The sequence below is a fragment of the Morone saxatilis genome, unplaced genomic scaffold (assembly GCF_004916995.1).
Source record: "Morone saxatilis isolate NCDOM2014 unplaced genomic scaffold, NCSU_SB_2.0 Contig23, whole genome shotgun sequence".
Taxonomy (NCBI): Eukaryota; Metazoa; Chordata; class Actinopteri; family Moronidae; genus Morone; species Morone saxatilis.
Window position 1 is genome coordinate 14,916,698 of NW_023339796.1, and position 20,785 is coordinate 14,937,482.

Here is a 20,785-nt window from a genome sequence, read left to right on the forward strand (position 1 = left end):
ACTGGGCACTGGTAGTGGAAGTGACAGAGGAGGCGGCGGCGGAGTTGGTGGTGGAGGAGGTGCAGGTGGAGGAGGAGGAGGAGGAGGAGGAGGAGGGGGAGGAGGAGTAGGGGGAGGGGTGAGTGGTGGCAGCAGCAGTAGCGGGGGTGAGGGCAGGTGGAAGCTTCATCTCACGGAGAGAGCGGAGTTCCAGTATTCACAGAGAGAGCTGGATGTGACGGATGTATTCCTGACCAGATCTACCCGAGGGAACAGGGTGGGCTGCATGTACATTCGCTGTGCCCCTAATGCCAGGTGAGACACACACCAACCCCTGAACACCCTGAGCCTGAAACTACACACACAAATCACAACCCTCTACTTCTGTGTTTTCCTCATGCTTTAAATAGAGCAGCTTGTCAAATACATTTGTCTCAGTTATACGATGGTATCCATGTTTTCCCATCAACTTGGGGCTTCCTCGTTCAGCACTGTCCCTGCTTATCCTCAGCCTGTTTCTTATCGTCCTCCTTCTTTCTTCATCCTCCCTTGTCTCTTAGGTTTACAGTGTTGTTTTCCCATGGCAATGCGGTAGACCTGGGCCAGATGAGCAGCTTCTACATCGGCTTAGGAACGCGCATCAACTGCAACATCTTTTCCTATGATTACTCAGGCTACGGTGTTAGCACTGGCAAGCCCTCTGAGAAGAACCTCTACGCTGACATTGATGCTGCCTGGCACGCCCTGCGCTCCCGGTAAGCAGGCTAAAACTGTTCCTTCCCATCCACACAGGGTCTGAAATGAACAGCCAACAAGCACCAAATGCCAGTTAAAGTGTCTTTGGTGGATCAAATCAGTGGCAGTCACTCACATCACTAGCCAGCAACTTTTTTTGTGAAAGTAACATTTGGGTGGCTCAGTTATACACAAACTTTGTCCCTGCTGACCATGGTACCCTCTCTTTGACAATCACCCAGTCAAATCAAAGCTAGACAATGGCTCTCTATCAAACAGGCTGACGATTGGCTGTCACATACTATGCTCTGCATGAAGCAGCAGGATCTAAATATTCCTTTTGTTTATCTGCTGCCAGCATGGTTAATGAGCCTAATGTTAGTAGAAACTTAGGTGGCAACACAGAGTAACTTCTGAAACCACTGAAAAAAATAATAAACTTAAGAAAGCAAACATTTACTGTGTGTGTTATACAGAATCCGAATTTACTCACACAGTCCCTGATTCTGTGCTTGAGATTGTATTTAAACAGGTAAAGCAATATGCTGTCTTTGCTTATGATGTTCTCTTTCAAACTTTGTTTATTACATAAAAGTCACTGTACTGTGCTTACTGTGCTGAAAGACTTACTGAACCATGTTAATCTGCATATGGAAAACTACACACCTGTACGCAGCACATCGGCCCTTTTGCATACTAGCAGAATAATCTGATATTCTTGGCTAAAGTGTGTTTATGTGTGTGTTGTCTCAGGTATGGCATCAGTCCTGAGAATATCATCCTGTATGGACAGAGCATCGGCACGGTGCCCACAGTAGACTTGGCATCACGGTTCGAGTGCGCTGCTGTGGTCCTCCACTCTCCTCTCACCTCTGGCATGAGAGTGGCCTTTCCAGACACCAAGAAAACATACTGCTTTGATGCCTTCCCTAAGTAGGTTTCTCTGTATTTTAGTTTAATATCAATGACAAAAAGTGACAGTTCACTCAGATCATCATCTTTTAGTACCAAATACTAGCATTGAAAACTTTAAAGGTATATGTAAAGAGTATAGAACAGTGGCTGTGTTTGAATTCAGTTATTTAAATCAAAGTCAAATTATCACTGTGGAAAAAGAAGTATGCAAATGTCCATTAAGACTTCACAAATCTCTCCGGTGTTATAATCAGCTGCCCCGCTGTTGCCCAATATCATCCAAAAAATCTTATATTTGTAGTGGCACAGCTTCCACTGAAATTGCTGAACGTAGGAGCATTGTAGTGAATTATAGTGCAACACCAAAGCTGTGTCACACATCTAGCTCTTGTTCCTGTGGAGGTTGAATGTGCTTCTTGTGAGTCACTTTGGACTAAAATGAATAAGATTAGACAATATTATGATGTATTGTGAGACAATAGAAAATGTATCTACCGTCATATTTTTTTCATATCCGTTAAATCGATTTATTTTCCCCTTTTAATATGTCTGGATATATTAGACCACCGTGGGCAATGTGGCGTATCATTTAATGGGTTTACAAGATCTTATTGTTTATTTTTTATTTGGATCCCCAATCCCATTGATTGTTACCTTGGTAACAGCTCTTCTCCCTGGGGTCTATATTTTCTGCTGAAAATGTGATGAAGCACCTTGATTTGTCAGGTATTACATTTGTCAGATTAGCCCAAAACAAAACTTCCCATCTGATAGTTTGGAGTGCTTTCTAAGTAAAATTTTAGAAAAAATTTAATTCGCACGTTATATTCTTAAAATGCACTGTAGTGAATTTAGCCATATTTTAATTTAACAATGATTGTTGGTAACCGTATCAGTATTTGGATGGACAGCAATGATGACTGTCTCGAGTTTTTAGGTGTAATATCACTTTAAAGTATCTCAAACATGGCCGTTGTTATTATTTGTCATTGTTAGTCGATACCCATGAAAAAATAACTCATCATCTAAAATTTCTAGTGCATTAACAGCCTCCATTATTTTTCTTCCAGCATAGAGAAAGTGTCAAAGATCCCGTCTCCAGTGCTCATCATCCACGGTACAGAGGACGAGGTGATCGACTTCTCTCACGGCCTTGCCCTGTTCGAGCGCTGTCCCAAGGCCGTGGAGCCCCTCTGGGTGGAGGGAGCCGGTCACAACGACATTGAGCTTTACAGTCAGTACCTGGAGAGGCTACGGCGCTTCATCAACCAGGACCTGGCTGCACAGCATGCCTGAGAAACAAGCAACAGCCTCTCTGCGTTTGTATGAATGAGACAGTGTGCGTGTGACACTAAGTGAGGATGTCAGCGTGATGGGTGAGAAACTGACTTAAAAAAAGGATGTGTGATTTTTGTCACATCTGTGTGTCTTTGAAACAACACAACTTTAATTTACTTTTCACAGTACAACACATGTTCAAATAATGTCCTCTTTTAAAGGTGAGAACGTTTTTTAATACATCATTAGCTGCATCCATCTGTGCGGTGGAGTGTGGTGAAACACTAAAAACAATAACTGAGAATGATCAACTTCACAGATACGGTTTTTAACGTGAGAGAAGTTTTGAATTGCAGCTTTAAAATGTGTCACACACATGAATTAAGAAGTAACAGTAATGTGCTTTGTCCAAAAAAGGCACACAGATGTCGGTCCAGTGTGTTACATTTAGGAGGATCTATTGGCAGAAATGGAATATAATATTCACAGGTATGTTTTTATTCGTGTAACAATCGGTTTCGCAGCCAACGTAGTTTCTCCTACACGCTTGGAAATCTGAGCTGTATTCACATGGCTGCAATCTGCAATTTCACCGCTAGATGCTACTAAATCTTACACACTGGTCCTTTTTAGTATGCCATGTTAGTGAATGTATGGGTCATGGGTGTAAGTGTATATTCATATCTCCATGGACCTGTGACATATGAGTAATGCGTGCACATGTTTGTATGTGTGTGTGTGAGAGTTTCTGAGCGAAGCAGTGCTGAAAGAAATGAAGGACATCCTGATGACTTGGACAGCTGCAAGTGGAGGAAGCTTATGGACACTTATCAATAATGATGGGTTTTTTTTGTTCTCTTTTTTTTTTTTTTTGCGCGAGTATGTATGAAGAATACCTCCACAGCTTGACCAGTTCTCTCTCCAGTGGACAAACACTGGTCAAGCATGTGCCCCCCCTCTCCCCGCCCCCCTCCTCCACTCCTTGTTTACCTGTTAATGGACATCCATCTGACTGCCAGGGCATTCTCCAAGTTGTTGTCCAGCTAACACTAACCTACTTTATTCGTGTGGTTTGGGGGTCCATCTCCTCTCCTTTTTCTGGTGGATACACTAGTCTGGAATACTGTCATAGCTTCTATGGCTGTTGGGTGTCTCGTACTTTCCTCTCCCTCATTTTTGATTCTGATAAGATCACAGAATGGCCAGCTTCCACTTCATTTCCTGGCTGTGCTGTAGCTTTAGCCTTTTACTGCCCACAGAATTGCAGCAGCAACTTACAGGGAATTATTTTGATTTCCCTGTATTGCTTTTCCCCCATCCAGTCCTATGTATTTGTGATCAAGAATGACGATGTGGTTGAAATGGAAACAGGTCTTTTGAGGATATCTCTGTTTATGTGGGCATTTCTTTGGCATTAATGGAACAGCTATAGAAGTGAAACAGAGGGTTGTAGCCCTTCAATATTTACTGATGCGTGTTGTTTTAAGGTTGGGCAGACTGCACTGACTTAGTAACAGCACAAATAAGTCAGATTTAAAGAAATAGTTCAACATTTTCGGAAGTGGCTGCGACCAGACAAGAAATAGCCCCCCCTTCTTCTCATGTGACCGGTAATTGGTAAGAAAAGCATTTTTGTTGAACTATACCTTTTTAAAGTGCAGCTGTTGAGGAGGTCTGTGAATAATGTGTCTGTTCTGGTGAACATACACCTTTTTGGAGCTTGTTGTTGTTCTGGCTGCATCTGGAGGCTCTAAAGGTGTAAGGAGGCAAAAAAGCTGCTCAGTTCACCAAACTAATGAGGATTACGTCAGTTTTATTCACAGTAATCTTTTTGCTTCAACACAATCTCTTTTGTGTAATATTGATTAACTCGTGGTCTTACAGCAGCACAGTTTGTTTTCCAAGTCTTGTTCCAGTAGCACTCATTACCAGGGTTAGTCAGCCTCCTGTTCTTATTCACCCTCACGCACATTTTCTTTCTTCTAACGTTTTTGTCTTGTTGTAATTAATCCGAACGTGTTTGATGTAGTGTAGGGCCATGGATTGTTTGTCTCAGAACCATGCGTGTCAACGTTTGTGACTAACAGTGTGATTCAGATCGGGTGCCAGGACGTGGACATCATGCCTACTAGCTCTGTTTAACCTCTGTGGCCCTAAAATGTACAGGAGCTCTCTTATGGGTGGCAGCACGCTTCATGTCTGACACAAGCCATATTTGAGCCTCTCACTGTTTGGTGTGGTGCAGGTTCCACCACACACACCTTTGCACATCATCACACACACACACACACACACACACACACACACACATTCAAACACATCATACACACATGCATACACACACACGTAATACATGTACTGTAGTATACAGTATATTTACACTTATATATATCAGATCAAGCATGACAAAAGCAGGTCTTAAGTTCAGCACTATTGTATAAAGCATCCAAAGTGTAATAAGGGTATAAAATGTAAGTTTGTGTGTCTTCATTATTATTGACTGTCTTCTACAGGCCAGCATTAAGGATACTAACATCATGTTTGAATAAGTAGTAATAGGCCCTGTGTGTCGACCTGAAAAAGTAAAAGAACTGGTTTCAGATCTATACAAGGTGTCTGCTGCAAAGGAGACCCATCAGTTTCAGTGATAGTAGCTGCGTTTTTTTTTTAAGGGAACATGTACTGAACTAGCACTGATCTGATTACTCCATTTTGGGAGTACAAGTGGGTCTTGGTAAGCAGTGGAAAGGATACTGAACACCACTCGCTCTCTGTCATCACTTCGAACAGGGAATCTTTCCAGTCTCATCCTGTGCTTCGTGTCTATTTAAATAATGGAAATCTGTTACCATCTTGAACCAGGGGTCTGAGCTGTCAGAATTAGAGAGAATTATCGCCTCTCTCTGAAGGAAGAAGTCGGCCTCAGTTTCTCCCGGACAGTTCGTGTTATCAGGGAAACCACTGGATCCACCTTTCCTTTATGGGGTTCATGAAACGGGGTGGAAACTTGTCGTTTTATTGATGCACCACTATGGTTGCCGTATATTGTATCCTCTGGCCCTGAATGTTTATTGATGAAGGGGTGGGGTGGGAGGGTTGAACAGTGAAAACTGTATGCATGTCTATTGTGTTTTGCAGAGCAAGTGACGGGGTGGGAAGTTATCTCTATTATGTATTCTATGTGAGGGTAAAGCTGAACTCATGGCATTGGAATAATGAAGCGCTTTTTAAAAAAAAAAACGGGACGTTCATTTGAATTTTTTTATTGCTGATACTAACTGATGTATTGTTATGAGTTTTGTGCTAGAGTATGAGTGGGGCAGTGGTGGGTGGGGGGTAGACAATATTAGTGGGCTGTTTATATGGTTACTGTACTTACCTATTCTATTCTTTGTATTATGATTTGTAATTTTATGTTGCTTTTTTTGAACTGAGAATATGATGTAATGAAATTAATTCATGGGACTGAACCTTGACCTTTTTATGGACAACAAAATAATAAAAAAGATCACTTATGTACAAAAATATGAAACGGACTGTATTGTTGTGTTTTTTTTATTGTTTTAAACAATCGTATTTTTACATTGCAGTGTGCATAAGTTAATAACAATGAGTAAAAGATCATAGTCAGTGATACAAAAGTTGCAGTATTTCTATGTACATAATGACTTAAAGATTTAACATTTTGATGTATTTTAGATGATATCATATTATATTAAGTATTCCCAGATTGGCTGGGATGCATGGAGATAATGTACAGGGTTCGAATAGTTTAATGTGTTTCAATTAATATCAGATTTAAACATGCAAACATTCACCTGTGTATTTTTTAAATAACCACGATATAGAGCAGATATCCAATCATTTATGTACTTATGTACAACATATTCAGTGTTATTGTCACGTCATAAATTCTCCAAAATTTATTTACAGAAAGGACTGTAGCAAAAAAATTATAACATCTGTATTTTGTAGACATTCTGGTGCAAGTGAAATCCTTCTTTGATGTCTCATAAGTAACAGTTTTAGGGAATGACTGCCCTCTGCTGGCTGATTGTTGTCATTAAAATAAAATGTCACTAGGCTCCAGCAGTTAACAATGTGAACCCTGACTTCCTACAACATACAAATGATTTCAAGTCAAGCATAACAAAGTGCTTCCTTCTCCTCCTGGTTAAGATTGACTCTGGTGTTTTCAGTGTTGCAGGTTGTGTTGATCCAAGATGGCGAAGACTCCAGCAACCTCTCCTACTGTAGCTGAGCTCAGCTGTTCACGGGCCAGGAAATAAACATGGCTTCAGCAGGCTGCCTCCATATGGCTCAGTGCAGGAGATCCTTGTGCATAAATTTTTTGATCTGTCAGCAGAAAACGAGTGCACTCCTAACAGAAATAATGTCCTGGTGCTTCTCTGCCAACACAGTCTGTCGTCCATGTAGTTCACCACGTGAGGTCTGGTTCAGACATCCCAAAAGCATCTTATTGGTGACGTGCATCCTGTGTATATGGTGCTCACACAGCGGTTTAATTTGTACTGTTATTTGGATAAAACCTCTTTCACTAAAGAATGTACTACTGTATGTTTCACTGCTAAGATGCTTTGGGGAGTCTAGACAGGGATCAATGTACAGCAGGATCTTAACAGAGTGGTGCATTGCATGAGTTTCTAGAAGGATTTGTTTCCTGCCACTGGTTATGTTTCTTGGTACCTGCAGAGAAAGAGGAAGCAACATGAGTAGAGGACAGTGGTGGAGGAAGTACTAATCCTATAGTCAACTAAAAGTAATGTTAAAATAAAAGTCTTGCCTTCAGATTTCTACTAAAGTAAAAGTAAAAGTATAATCAGCAGTGACGAGTGGAATGTAATCACTTACCTATCTTGTCCAGGTGGCTGTACCTGCAGAACTGCTCTGTTCATGTCTAATCTGATTTTTGAAGTTTTAAAAGTCGCCAAAACCGGTTTGATCCACGTTCACTATTTTTTTCCCCCACCAGTTCACAAATGACTTCCTCCTATTTCTCTCTTTTAATATTTTTTCTTTTTGTGTGTCTACTCACTCTCTGTGGTGTAAAGTCAACTCAGTCAGGGCTCCCAAAGATTGTAGCTGCTCCTCCAGTGCAATGATTTTCAGCCCAATGTACCCAGACACCAACAGGAGCAACACGGTCCTACAAACACACAATAGTCAACTGGATGCCACCCACTACGATGCACTTTTCACTCACTATAATTAAAGTAAAAGTAATGTTAAATCTTGTCATCAGATTTTTACTATAGTAAAAGTATTATCAGCAGAATATACTTAAAGTATCAAGTAATATGTAATATGCAGGATGGCTCTAATTATAGATGCATTAATATTTAAGCAGAATTTTTGTGTAGCTTTTCAATACCTTACAGACTGCATGCTTTAATTAAAGTGAAAGTGTGTTGTGCAAAATTACTCTAAAGTTGAGCACTACTGTACAGTACAGTTCTAATAATAGGACATTAGTTTCCAGCCAGTCCAGTTAGTTACATACCAACGTGTCTGTAGGTGTAAGAAATCTACATAAAGCTGGAAGATAATTTTAAGCCCTATTATTATTACCTTTCTAAGTCTCAGCTCAAGCTTAACAAAATGCTCTCTCTTTTTTAAGTATATTTTTTTGGGCTTTTATTGCCTTTATTATAGTGACAGCTGAAGATGACAGGAAAGGGGTGCAGAGAAAGGGGATGACACGCAGCAAAGGGCTGCAGGTTGGATTTGAACCCTGGGCCGCTGCAGCAACAACTCAGCTTTAGTACATGGGTCGCCAGCTCTACCCACTGAGCTAACTGGGCACCCAATAAAATGCTTTTTTAAACATACACGTACAACTACAAAGGGGGTCAACTTCCAACTTTTTTCCATTAACAGGATTTACAAGTATTATCATAAAAATATGTTTTCAAATAAAAAAATGATTTTAATCAATCTTTCATTTATTTTGCATTGTATTCTGAGGATGAGACTTGGTTTTGTATGTTAAATGTATGTTTGGTAGTTCTAAATTTGTAAAGAAGCTAGAAACTGCTGAAAAACCTAAAATGATAATACTAAAGTACCTCAAATTGTACTGAAGTGCAGTACTTGTGTAAATGTAGTTAAAGCACTGGAGATGGAGCCTTAACTGTGATGAATAATGATACTCACAGCATTATGTAGAGGTAAAAGAGACTGCTGAAATTCTGAATTTCTCTGAGGAGGAAGAACGGTGTGACCCTCTCAATGATCCTCCAAATCCACGCTGCAGCTGGTTGGGAGAAAAATCGGTTTGATATTCTATAATGGCACGTTCCTCTATGTTTTATAGGCAGCTTGAGTAAATATTAAACTGTGTGTGTGTGTATCTGTGAGCTCTTACCTCTGTCGTCTTCATCTGCTAAGCTGCTTTGATGGATGGAGTTGGATCTTGTTGGACCTGGAGAGGCACAAATATACATTGCTGCATTCAGTGGTATTGCTGAGATATTTCAGTTAGATTGATGATTACTTCATTACACACTGCTCTCTGTCTCCCTGATCATTTCCTCACCTTCACTGGACATCTGATGAAAGCTGTTATCAAGATAAATGCTATCCTGTCTGTTCAGATCATGATCTGCACAGTCCTCCAAACTGGAATAACTGGAGGGCTGCAGACAAGAACAGTGGCACTGAAAGTCTGTCAACGCACATTATGCACTCATATTCGCTCGACTATAACAAGATAAATTAAGTTTCTGGTTTGGTTGAGTTAGATTAAAAATTAAAAATACCATTTCATGATCAGTTTCATTCTCAGCAAAGGAGAGATGAGGGCTGACATTCTCCTCCTGTTTCACACAAACACAGAAACATGAGTTTAAACACGAGAATGTCCTTCCCTTGAGAAATGATGCCTTTATGTGCGTGACACCTACCTGAACATCTAAACAGATAGTGTGGAGGAGTTTATAACACATTTCACGGTGCCTTAAAGACACAAATGAGTACTGAAAGAAAAGTGAGGAGGAAGAGTGGAGAAAAAGGGTTAATCCTGGAACAAATTAAAACTATGTTCAGTGTTAAGAAAGTTTATTTGTCTTGGCTCGATGAGCTGTTTCACTGCAGGAATTTTAAAAACAATTTCCTTTCCTTATAGCTCACTTTCCAATCCTTCCTTATATTGATTGGTATTTAACACTACAACCACAGGACAAATTTAAGTCAAGCTCACTTAATTATTGTTATTAATAATTAGATAAATTATTGCTCTGCTAGTACTAAATTTAATGCGTAAAGGGAGTCAAATAGTAATAACATTAATATAATATAATATAACAAATATTATAAAGAATAATACATAAAATAGAACGTGAACCTTAAAATAATTAAATATATATATTTATATATATATTTAAGTGTGAATTCTCACCTTCTCTCCATCAGCAGTCTGAATAGACAACATAGATAAAGCTGAGTTATGTTTCTTCACCTCCCTGACGCTGGACGCAGGAATCACCACCTGCAATATGTTGATAAAATACTTTTATGTCAGTACCACCTTCAAGGAGACATTAACATCATATTACACGTATAGAACCTGTGCAATGTAACCTCAAACATAGATATCCAAGGTAAAGAACCAGCTTGTTATTTTATCCTAAAATAATTTCCTTCTGTGAAGTCAGTCTTTGATATAAGGGTAAAAACCTAAATGCTGGAGATGAAAACACATTCTCAGGACAGCTAATCTTAATATCAATTGTTCTTTTACAAGTTCTGGGACATGTAAGCTGAAAATGTCTGTTTCGTGAAAAAATATGAATTTCAAATAGAGCCAGAGCTGTTTTCAGACATGTCAGTGTTAAATAATATCATTAGTGTGATTAGGCTTCAGTGTGTCTGAGCGTGTTACCTTCGTGTCTTTGAGCAGCACGGATGAGTGGAAACACACATAGTTGTCAGAAACAAAGAGTTTTCCATGATACAGCACCTCCTTCTGTAAGGCACAGGTGAATGCTACAATAGAGAGAGACACACAACACACACACACACACACACACACACAGGTATTATTTGAAGTTGTGAGGAAGGTGTTTCTCTAATAAAAAAAAAACCCAGGAGTGTCAGACAGAGACATGCCTGCTGCATCGTTTATTACAGCGTTTCAACTCCTCAGTCACTGCGGACCACTTTGCAAACAATGTATGAGGCACACTTAATCGGACATAAATTTAAAACCTGACACAATGTGATGTGATTTCCACAATCAATATCAACAAATAAGTAACAAACTCTTATCCTCAGTTCAACTCACCGTGTGTCAGGCTCTCCCCCATAGGTATCTCTTGAAACAGTTTGTGGAAGGATTTGTTGTGTTTCAGGAAGCCCTGTGGGGAACAAATACTGAGTGTTGAGTGATGTATCTGGGATTTGTATTTGGGGTATAGAAGAAGCAGGTTTTGTGTTTGCCAACTGAAATATTTGACTGTAAACCTGCAGTAAATTCAGTTTTATAACTAGGTTCGGGAACACAGACCACGCCTCGAACTCATCTCATTTCGACACAAAAAATACTTAAGCACACCTTATCCATTCAATCCCTCTTTGACAGTTTCCACATCCCTCCCCCTGAAACCCTTTCTATTTCTCTTTTTACCCATCTCTCTCTCTCTTATTCAAATACAAGAACCCCTGAGGCTAAAATAAGAGAAAAGAAGAGACAGCACCCCCCTCTCAGAGTCGGTTCCCTCCCGTCATCTCGACTGAACTCCTCCATTCATCCATCTCCTCCATCCATCCATTCACAAACCTGATTTCTCCCTCCATCCGTTTAGCCCTCATCCTTCCTTCCCATACCACTTTATCTCTCTACTCTCATCCCTTCATCCCATATCCTCATTGGCGTGAACCCTTTGTTAGTGAACTGATTTTTTGGCCACTCTGGGGCACCGGGAACACGTTGTCAACCCTCACATATTATCACCTTATAATTTGATATGGTGAACTTGTTAGCAAACAGTTGCTAACCTACACACCCAGCAGTTACAGAGCAACATTAACATTCATTTGGGTGTTTCTGGTGGACACCTGATGAATCTAAGTCCAATACTCACAGTCCACTGTGTTTACCAGCTAGTCGCCAACTGTGTCTGTTTGGTGAAGAGCAGGTAGTGCACAGAGGATTATAGGTTTTTCTCTAAGCTGCAACTAACTGCTGCTATGTGAGCGTTGAAAGTGAATCAAAACAGTAAAGTTGGGAGCCGGGCAGCTGAACAATGAGGTACAGAATCAGGTGATAATTCTTTGTAGGTCCATCAACTAATTTCACAATGTCACATTGCTGTCACATTGTCATTTGGTGAATTGTTATTATAAATATATAGATTACAGTCGCTTTCATTCTCTCTTACATGATTGTTGAAGAGCCCTTCTGATTGAACAAGGTTCTCCTCTGCTATGGTCTGCGTCCTGAGAACACAAACAGGACAAATGCACCACACCAAGACAAACAAGATAAGAATGTTATCAGGACTTAGTCTACATACAAGTTACAATTCTTGAGCTGCAATGTAGTACCTGAGGGTCACGTTGTTGTTGAGGCTGTGATTCAGCTCATGGATCTCTAGTCGGGCATCGTCCAGACTATGTGTAGATTTCTTACTACTAAACATGGTGCTGCCTCTTCTTCCGCCAATGGGTCCGACTCTGTCCAGACAGCTGTCCCAAGAGAGCAGGAGATAAATGTCAGATTGAGAGCAGGAGATAAATGTCAGACTGATGAACCAGCTTTTATATGACGCACACAGGCGGGACAGATATAGAACAACATCAAGTTAAGAAATCATAAAAGGAAAGAGAAAAATAAAAGGATAATAAATGGATTTCTACCCGGTGGGAACATCAGTGAATGCGTTGGATTGTGGATGCAAACAATTCCTGCGTGCTGATGGTAAACATTTCATTATCTTTACTTTCATTATTTTCATTAGGTGAAGTCTGATTTTTCACATAAATTAATACGGTTCATTCACAGACACAAAGGATTTCATACATACATTTGACGTGTAGCATCAACAACACCGTTGACTGGAGAGCAAATAGGTAAAAGAAGTAAATGCTGCTCTTGTTTGTTTTTGAATCCAATCCAATATCTCTGTCTGTTTGTATAGTTCCTGTGTGTGAAAGTTATATATGTAATGTATTAACTGTCTACTGCCTGTTAGGCCTGCGATTAGTCAGCAGTCTCTGGGCAACAGCTGGGTCCCTGGAGAATGGTTTCACTTTTGTAATCAGTATCTTGCACACCTGGTACAGTGACTTATATATATGTTTGGTCAGCTGTAAAAGATGAATATTGTTGTCTAATTTCAGCAAAATATTTAGAAGGACATTAAAAGGATAGACATTTAAAGAAAAAGAGTAAAACAGTAAAACATTTATACTCACACAGAGCTGTCCAGTGAAAATCTCCTGGGTTTTAGAGTCATAATGGCAAATAAACACTTCAAACTCACAGAAATGCATACACTCACAGACGTTCATACATACAGTGTAGGACTAAATCTTCAGGTTTACAGACTCATTCAAACACCTTGTGTGTGTGATTCTTTGGCTTTGTTTCCTTGTAGCAGTAAGGGACAGGTGATAAACAAAGACAAAGACAGCCTATTTTAAGGATTGGCTTCTCATTGTTTAGTCACCCAATCAGCGGTGAGAGGCGGGGATCTTCACTCAAACAAAACCAATCAGTGAAGGCAGGTTGAAAGGCCACACATTCTTCACAGCTTCTGTTTCTCATGGCAACAGACGCTATAGGTGGTGCAACCTGCCCTGACCTTTTGACACACAGGCATAGACACACACACACACATACAGTGTGAGACAGGTATTCAGTGACAGCGGTCATGTGTTTGAGAAATGACAGTCACACTATGTCTCCTGCAACCTTCTCAGCCTGCATAGATCGATATCAGAGAATGAATGATGTTGAATGTTGGCACACAACACAAAAAAAAGAAAATGGGTTACACAATTGTTCATCCTTGTAAACTGTAAAATACACATATATAATTTTGCCTTTGTAGATACAACCTTTATGAATACCATTCAGAGAACCTATCACTGATCTGGTGGATACTCTACGAAACTGATTTGTGTATATTTGAAGTCCTTGAGGTTAAGGATTGCAGTCTCATGCTGAGGAAGTGTTTATTCAATCTCTTCTCGAAGGCATAAACACTTCTTGATGTGATGTCTCCGACAACAGCTGTCACAAGTCTTCTGCGTAGGCTCAGTTTGGTGATGGCATAATTCTTTAGTCCTCATCCACGCCAATAATCTTTAGAGCCTTTTTCTGGTATATATCTACAAATCTCTCCACACATACCACCATTTAATCTCTGCCACGCCATTTACAGATCTCTGCCACGCTAAAAGTGTACTAAAAGTCACGTGTAAAAAGACAGCCAGTGGCAGAGGCCACCTTCATTTCGTAACTGATGACTTGTCTATATTTCCAGCTCTTGAGCAAAATAGTTTAGACATCCATTAATATGTGGGATGTATTCCAATTTTTTTTTTTTTACCAGACTTTGTCTAACATAACTGAGTTGCAGTGAGTTTTTATTCTGTAATAGCACACTTTCAATAACCAAAAGTTCATACTCCGGACCACTTTCCAAATAGAGCTGGTAAGCTTATTTGCAGAGAACCCAAGCAGAACCAAATGAGCAAGCACTTGGTGACCAGCGGGAGGAGAATCTTCCTTTTAAGAGGCCCCAGAAACGCTCAAGCAGAGCCCCGCGGCTCTAGGTGGGCCGGCCAGTCTGGCCTCGACATTTAAGATCTCTATAGACTTGTAGCGCAAGGCTGAGTCCCCTGCTGCATGTGCCCAGGGTTCGAATCGACCTGCGGCCCTTTGCTGCGTGTCATCCCCTCTCTCTGCCCCCCTTTCCTGTCTGTCTCCAGCTGTCCTATCAAATAAAGGCATAAAAGCTGAAAAAAATATACTTAAAAAAATTTAAAAATCTCTATAGACTTGCAATCCTGAATACACATTGGGAGATACATGTAACAGTATGAAACTACAAAGTTTTCTCATTGTGGGCTTTTTCTAATTTTTACTTGTTGCATTGTCTTTTGAAGGCACGTATGCTATGCTATTTGTAGTGTAGGTTAGTGAAGGGAAAGAAAAAATATATGAGAAAGATTTACAGAAGATAAATATAAGATGTAAATTCTACTGGTATACATATAATCTGAAAAAGATGTCTAAAATATATAAATGGGCCTGCTGAATTATTATAAATTCTCCAGTGGTTTGTATTGAAGGGTATGGATGAATATAACTTCCCATAATGCACATAGACACTGATGCAGGCCTTTTCAAATAAACATTATCTATTGAACTCAGTAACTGTTTTTTTGGAGTTCAGGGTCACACTGACTTTCGTCTTAGTGTGTGTATGAAGTTTCACAATGTGACGCTGAGGGAAAACAGTGTTACTTTACACTTCATTGTACAGGTGAGTGAGAATAATTTTATTACGAAAAAGTCTCCTAACAACAGTTGAAGGTGTTAGTTACCGGGCCTGTCCCAACACATCTCAACAAGGAAATGCAGCTTGGAGTCATAAAAGCATTTAAATAAAACTATACAGGAATTGTTCTGTGATGGACAGAACAATACATTCCTCACATCCTCCCTTTCTTCCTTCTCTTTTTCCTTTTACTACTTGAAAACATTATGTACAAATGAGTAGCTGGCTTTCTGAGAGATAGTGAGGAAGAATTGGGTTAAAGGATTAGCCAAACACACCAATGCGATACGGGACATAGTGCTCTTCAGGTGCAGCAGCTCTTCATATCAACAGACAGATCATAGTCATAGTCTGTTAAATTTAAGTAGGCAAAGGACTCTTCTATATCTCTGTTACTGGAAAGCTGTGGTGCGATCGTATGTTTCCAGGGCGAGTTTCATTTTTAGTGAATGGCTGATTACATCTTATGCAAGGGTGTGTGCCGGCTGTACTGAAAACAGACACTATCAATTATGTATGGAGCAACATTCCTCTTCATCTCCTAATCACAAGGGTAACGCTAGTTGTCACAAGAATGGCACAGATTCAAAAAGAAAGTAGAGAAATGAAAAATAAAAAATATTTATTTTTTTAAAAAGTTAGATGAGGAAATTGATACAAGTGTCATGTCTGTAGGCTAAATGTGAAGCAAGCACCAGCAGTTGCATAATGTTTTCTTTCACAGCAGTGAGTAGTAGGGTAAGTTGGTGTTACCAATGTTACAGTCCATTTAGTGTAGCAGAGGCTCTCCAGTGAGCCAACATGTACAGCAGCAGCACCCTGACTCTGTTTGACTTTAATGAAACGGAACTTTAATTTGTGTCATTGTTAACACCTGTGCTTACCCTACTATTTCATGTCAAAATGGCTGCTGTGAAAAATTGTTTATTGTGTTTTAATGCTGAGTTCATGTCATAAGTTCCCAACGCGTCAACATACAAGCCATCATTATGTCTGGGAAACCTGGATTTTTCTGAAAGGTCCAATATATACAATAATATGGAAGTACCTGAAAACCAAACAAGTATTGTAATTAAACCTACATTTGATGGATATGGTACCTTAATCCTTTCATAACTGAATAAAGTTTAATTTTGTGGCCCCAAACCAGCTGAAAAACGGGATATTCTTGAACTCTGCTGGCAGAAAAGAAGGCCAAAGTTGATTCAAATTTCCAAATGTTTTCTCAGCGTAATTTTATGTGCAGTGTATTTAGTAAAAGCTGGGTGCAGTGACAGAAGTGCATTTCAGTTACTTTGGTCCCATCTAGTGGATGAGAAGTGAATAATAAAAAATAAAAAAAGAAAGAATGCAAAGGCAAAAAACGCACAGGAATCAAGCAGCTCATTGTGCTGTATATCCAATCATCCTGCTTTTAATACAAAGTCAAGATACAATATCTACATCCATGGTTTGAAAGGAAAGAACAGGTACATAAGTGAGGGGGATGGCGTCATCAGAGCTGGCCCTCAACACATTTCATATTATGTGTGTGCCTTTTATATTTCTCTTGACACAATAATCATTAGAAATCCAAGGAATAACATATTTCATATATGTCACACACTGTCAAGACTTCTGGACCACACATAAATTTCATATCAGAATAATTTCAGATTTTAACAATAACTTTTGAGTGTGCGTGTGTGTGTGTAACTGGGTGATTCATCACCCATTCTCTTTCAAAAATACACTTGCTACCATGTGCTTTCCAGCAAACTAAATACCAGCAGCTTGTCTGAGGTTGTCACCTACAGGTCTGCTCTATATATCTAATTTCTCTGATGCCCCTAAACCACATCACGTTGGGGTAGATCATACCTCTGTTGCTCTGATCACACCACTGCTGTGACTATGGAGGTCGAGTGAGGGAGGGCAATAAAAGGGCATCACTGTAAACTTAAACTAGGTCTGCCTCTAATGTACATCTCTAGCTAACTAGTCGGACATCAGTAATCAGTATCAAATAGCACCCTACACAGAGGGCATACTTTATCATAATAAAGCAAATAAAAAAGCACCAAAACTGACCATTAAAAATAAAAAAACAAACAGTGACAATATCATACTTTAACATTGGCTCGCCAAAGAAACAAGTAAACAACATCTTATTGGTTATAGTTGCTAGATATCCCAAATAAATAAATGAAAAACATACGTAAAAAGTAACAAAATAGAATAATAAATATCTTAAAAAATCATATGAAATAAATATGACAAAGTGAACGATAACAATAAGGCTTTTTTTTGCGACGATAAGAACTACATCACATCCAATCCCACGTTATATCTTGTGCTCAGACATATGTAACTGTACTGTATAGGACTCCAATGATAGACTGTATGTACAAAATTGGTGAAATTGCCCGAGATTTCTGATGGACACTGGAACATCGCCGTGCTCTTCAATCACCACGTGGGACCAATTATGATTATATGTCAAATCAAGAAAAGATATATATCGATATCAAGGACGTGTGCAGTTGTACTGGAGGAGACAGAGGTGGAAAAAACATCATTTGGTTAAGTAGGGATGTTCTGTACAGTGTGATTTAGAAACAGAGAGAATTGTAATGGAGTTCAAATGGAGGTGGGACGATTGGGTGAGGGGAGAGGACTGTTGAAAGTGAGCAATTTAGTACTTTCGCTGAAATTTTTTGGATTTCTCTCATTATCTTTCAGTAGCCTTTAATAGTAAAATATCAGAGTGATTTAACTGCAAAGTGGTGCAATTCAAGTAGGTAAGCTTCAGAGGAGGAAGATAATCAGGAAACAACTTTCATCCTCGGTTTAAGATACTGTATGACAATAAAAGTTTAGCACACAACGCGTAAACATTAAGCAGCATGTTAAAACACAAGAAATAAGTAAGCATAAGGCAAAGACATACAATAAAAACACACAAAAAATCATGTCTGTAGAAATGGGCTAAGAACTGCTGCAAAGTTAAGAAACAAAGGCCTTGAAGCTCAATTCTTTCATTAGCATCTCTTTCAGTAAGCCACTGCTGAACTGACACAATGGGGCTGACATCAAGAGGAGCTGAGCTGGAGGATGAACAAGGACTACAGCAAATAGCAAGCAAGCTTTGTTAAATGAAGAATGCACTGGACTACAAATCTCAGCCCCGTTGAGGATATGATGGGCTTTAATCACTGTTCTGAGGCCAGCTGTTACTCGCGAGGACACGATTGGGGAGTGTGAACTGATCCTTGGCCAGCGTGGTTAGAGTGGTCTCTAGTCTGACTCTATGTTAATGCTGGCTCTCCTTGCAGGCCACAGTTCACGCTGCATGGTTTCTCTTGGCACTGTGCGTCGGGGTAGATGAGCATCCGCATGCTTCTCCAACAGTCCTCCGGGTGGTGAGTCCGCACTGTAGGCTTCTGCTGGGGCATTACCTAGTCCTCTGCTTTGAACTATAACCAGAACTACCTGTGGTAGCAGTAGACACCTTTGAAATAGACTCACGGACACATAGAAATGTTCACCATTGCACTTTGTAACCCCTTTAGTACACCAAACCAATAGATACAAAGTTGAGGATAAAAAGCCCATTTAGGGTGCAGCAAATATCCAGGCTCTTTGTGTTTTTGTTTTTTTTCTCTTTTTGTTTTTTTTATACACATATAGTATCATAATTCCTGTTCAGAAGCCGTTTGTATTTCACTGGTTCATATTGGAGATAGCTGACCACAACACACATGTATTATACGTCCTTCACACTGGAACACTGAGGTAAGTATATGGATTACACATGGACAGTCTCCACACCCACCAGCTCCTCGTGGGAAACTCCTGATGAGTGTGGTTGCTGTTAGACACAGATTTCTTGTTGCTGTTTTTGTTGTTGCTTTTTGTCCTTGTTGGTTGTAGAATTCATCTTTGAGTCTGGTTCCCGGAAAAGGTTCAATGTTCACGTTATTTTAGGCTGTCTTTTTCTTCTTTCACTTGTTGGTTTTGTTTGTGGACCTCGAAGCAGAAAGATGGATGGATGGTTGTCTCTTCACTTACGTTGCATAGTGGTCAAAGCTACCCAGGTACTCGAGAGCAGCCTGATAGCAGAACTGGTACTCATCCTGGGTGAGAGAGAGAGGGTGCAGATTGAAATAAATTAAATATATCATTGTTACAAACTTGGTGCTGAGTCCAGCAAGAATTATAGCAGCAGAGGCTAAAATCCTGACTTTACTGTATGTTGGGACTGATGAGTGATTTTTAATTGTTCAGATAAATGGATTAAGGATTAAGAGTTCCTTTATGGGTTGAGAACATTCTCATGCATTGATGAAAAACTAATTGTTTAAAATATCTATGATCAGCCAAATATAAAGAGTAAAAATATTGAAAATATAGCTGTGAGCAGCACCAACTGTGTGCTGCATTAGTACTCTCCTTGCTTGTGTCTCTGCCCTGCTTAATGAATCCGGGAGTCCCACATGCTGTTCAGTGTTTACCTCAGTCTGCACCATGGCTGGTCTCTGTGTGCGCAGCATTTTGACAGTCTGGAAGATGTCCACCGCCCCTTCGTAACGCATCCTCTCCAGGACAATACTCAGAGTGATGAAGACACCTGTCCGCCCCACGCCAGCACTACAGCCACAATGAAAAACATTTGACCATAATTTACAATTTGCCAGAGCTCAGACAACAGCGTGCTGCATTCTGACCAACCAACCTACGTTCACTGAACAATTAATAGTTTCAGCCTGAGCTGCTACTAAGATAAACCCTGCTGTTTACCTGCAGTGAACACTGATTGGTCCATCCTGGCCAAACTGCTCCTTAGTTTTGTGCACTTGGCCAATAAAATCGATGAAGCCCTCCCCAGATTTGGGCACACCTTGCTCTGGCCAATCAGTGAACTGGAACTGACGCACTGTCCGCGATTGGCCATCCTAGGGGAATGAGGAGATGATAAGACATATCAAGATGTTTATCCTCGAAATGTGTCATTATTTTCTGTGTGAGGTAATTATTACAAAAAGACTATTTAAAGTGCTTCTTCTTGCTGTATTGACTGAGGAGGGAGACTCCGCCAGGCCATATCCTTTTTTTCCCCTCTAATGATTACTGTTATCTGACCCTGGATCAGTGGCTGTGGTTAACTTCAAGCTGTAATGTCAGTGCGTCTGCTATTGTCAGCCACTCAGTAGGCAATTACATCTTTTCTCTTCTGCTCAGCCTTTCTGACTCTCCTTTAATGGAGATCAATAGAGCATCTGTCAATGTGGCGTCAGTGCAGGACCGGCTTGACTGGCGTTATCCATAACTAGCACATATGTGCACGAGCAGACAGGCACACACACACACAC

The 20,785-nt window shown here is 40.0% G+C and overlaps 3 protein-coding genes across 3 annotated transcripts in view; 1 reads left to right on the top strand and 2 right to left on the bottom strand.

Moving 5' to 3' along the window:
• LOC118334654 (alpha/beta hydrolase domain-containing protein 17A-like) overlaps positions 1-6,136 on the top strand; it is a 7,996-nt gene extending 1,860 nt beyond the window's left edge. Inside the window, exons 4-7 of the mRNA XM_035670664.1 lie at positions 60-294; positions 540-734; positions 1,468-1,647; positions 2,700-6,136. Of these exons, the coding sequence (XP_035526557.1) occupies positions 60-294; positions 540-734; positions 1,468-1,647; positions 2,700-2,925 (836 nt within the window). The 3' untranslated portion in view covers positions 2,926-6,136. The remainder of the gene's footprint in view (positions 1-59; positions 295-539; positions 735-1,467; positions 1,648-2,699) is intronic.
• Positions 6,137-6,462: 326 nt separating this feature from the next.
• On the bottom strand, positions 6,463-13,498 carry LOC118334655 (GRAM domain-containing protein 2B-like). Its single transcript, XM_035670665.1, has 13 exons — positions 13,342-13,498; positions 12,472-12,612; positions 12,306-12,363; positions 11,210-11,282; positions 10,808-10,911; positions 10,325-10,414; positions 9,831-9,902; positions 9,687-9,743; positions 9,464-9,563; positions 9,293-9,349; positions 9,082-9,181; positions 7,964-8,074; positions 6,463-7,614 (listed from the first exon to the last, which is right to left on the bottom strand). The coding sequence occupies exons 1-13, from the start codon at positions 13,380-13,382 to the stop codon at positions 7,599-7,601; spliced, it is 1,020 nt and encodes a 339-aa protein (XP_035526558.1). The 5' UTR covers positions 13,383-13,498; the 3' UTR covers positions 6,463-7,598.
• Positions 13,499-16,817: 3,319 nt separating this feature from the next.
• LOC118334646 (receptor-type tyrosine-protein phosphatase S-like) overlaps positions 16,818-20,785 on the bottom strand; it is a gene marked incomplete in the record, with an annotated part of 59,733 nt that continues 55,765 nt past the window's right edge. Inside the window, 3 exon segments of the mRNA XM_035670648.1 lie at positions 16,818-19,549; positions 19,928-20,063; positions 20,214-20,368. Coding sequence (XP_035526541.1) covers positions 19,481-19,549; positions 19,928-20,063; positions 20,214-20,368 — 360 coding nt within the window.

What these genes read in the sequence shown, in the direction of transcription:
- LOC118334655 (XM_035670665.1), bottom strand. Translation starts at nt 13,382, where the DNA reads ATGACTCTAAAACCCAGGAGATTTTCACTGGACAGCTCTGT. An exon ending in AAGGGCTCTTCAACAATCAT is followed by an intron (nt 11,283 to 12,305) that starts GTAAGAGAGAAT and finishes TGTTCCCCACAG; the next exon opens with GGCTTCCTGAAACACAACAA. An exon ending in CTATCTGTTTAGATGTTCAG is followed by an intron (nt 9,744 to 9,830) that starts GTAGGTGTCACG and finishes TGTGTGAAACAG; the next exon opens with GAGGAGAATGTCAGCCCTCA.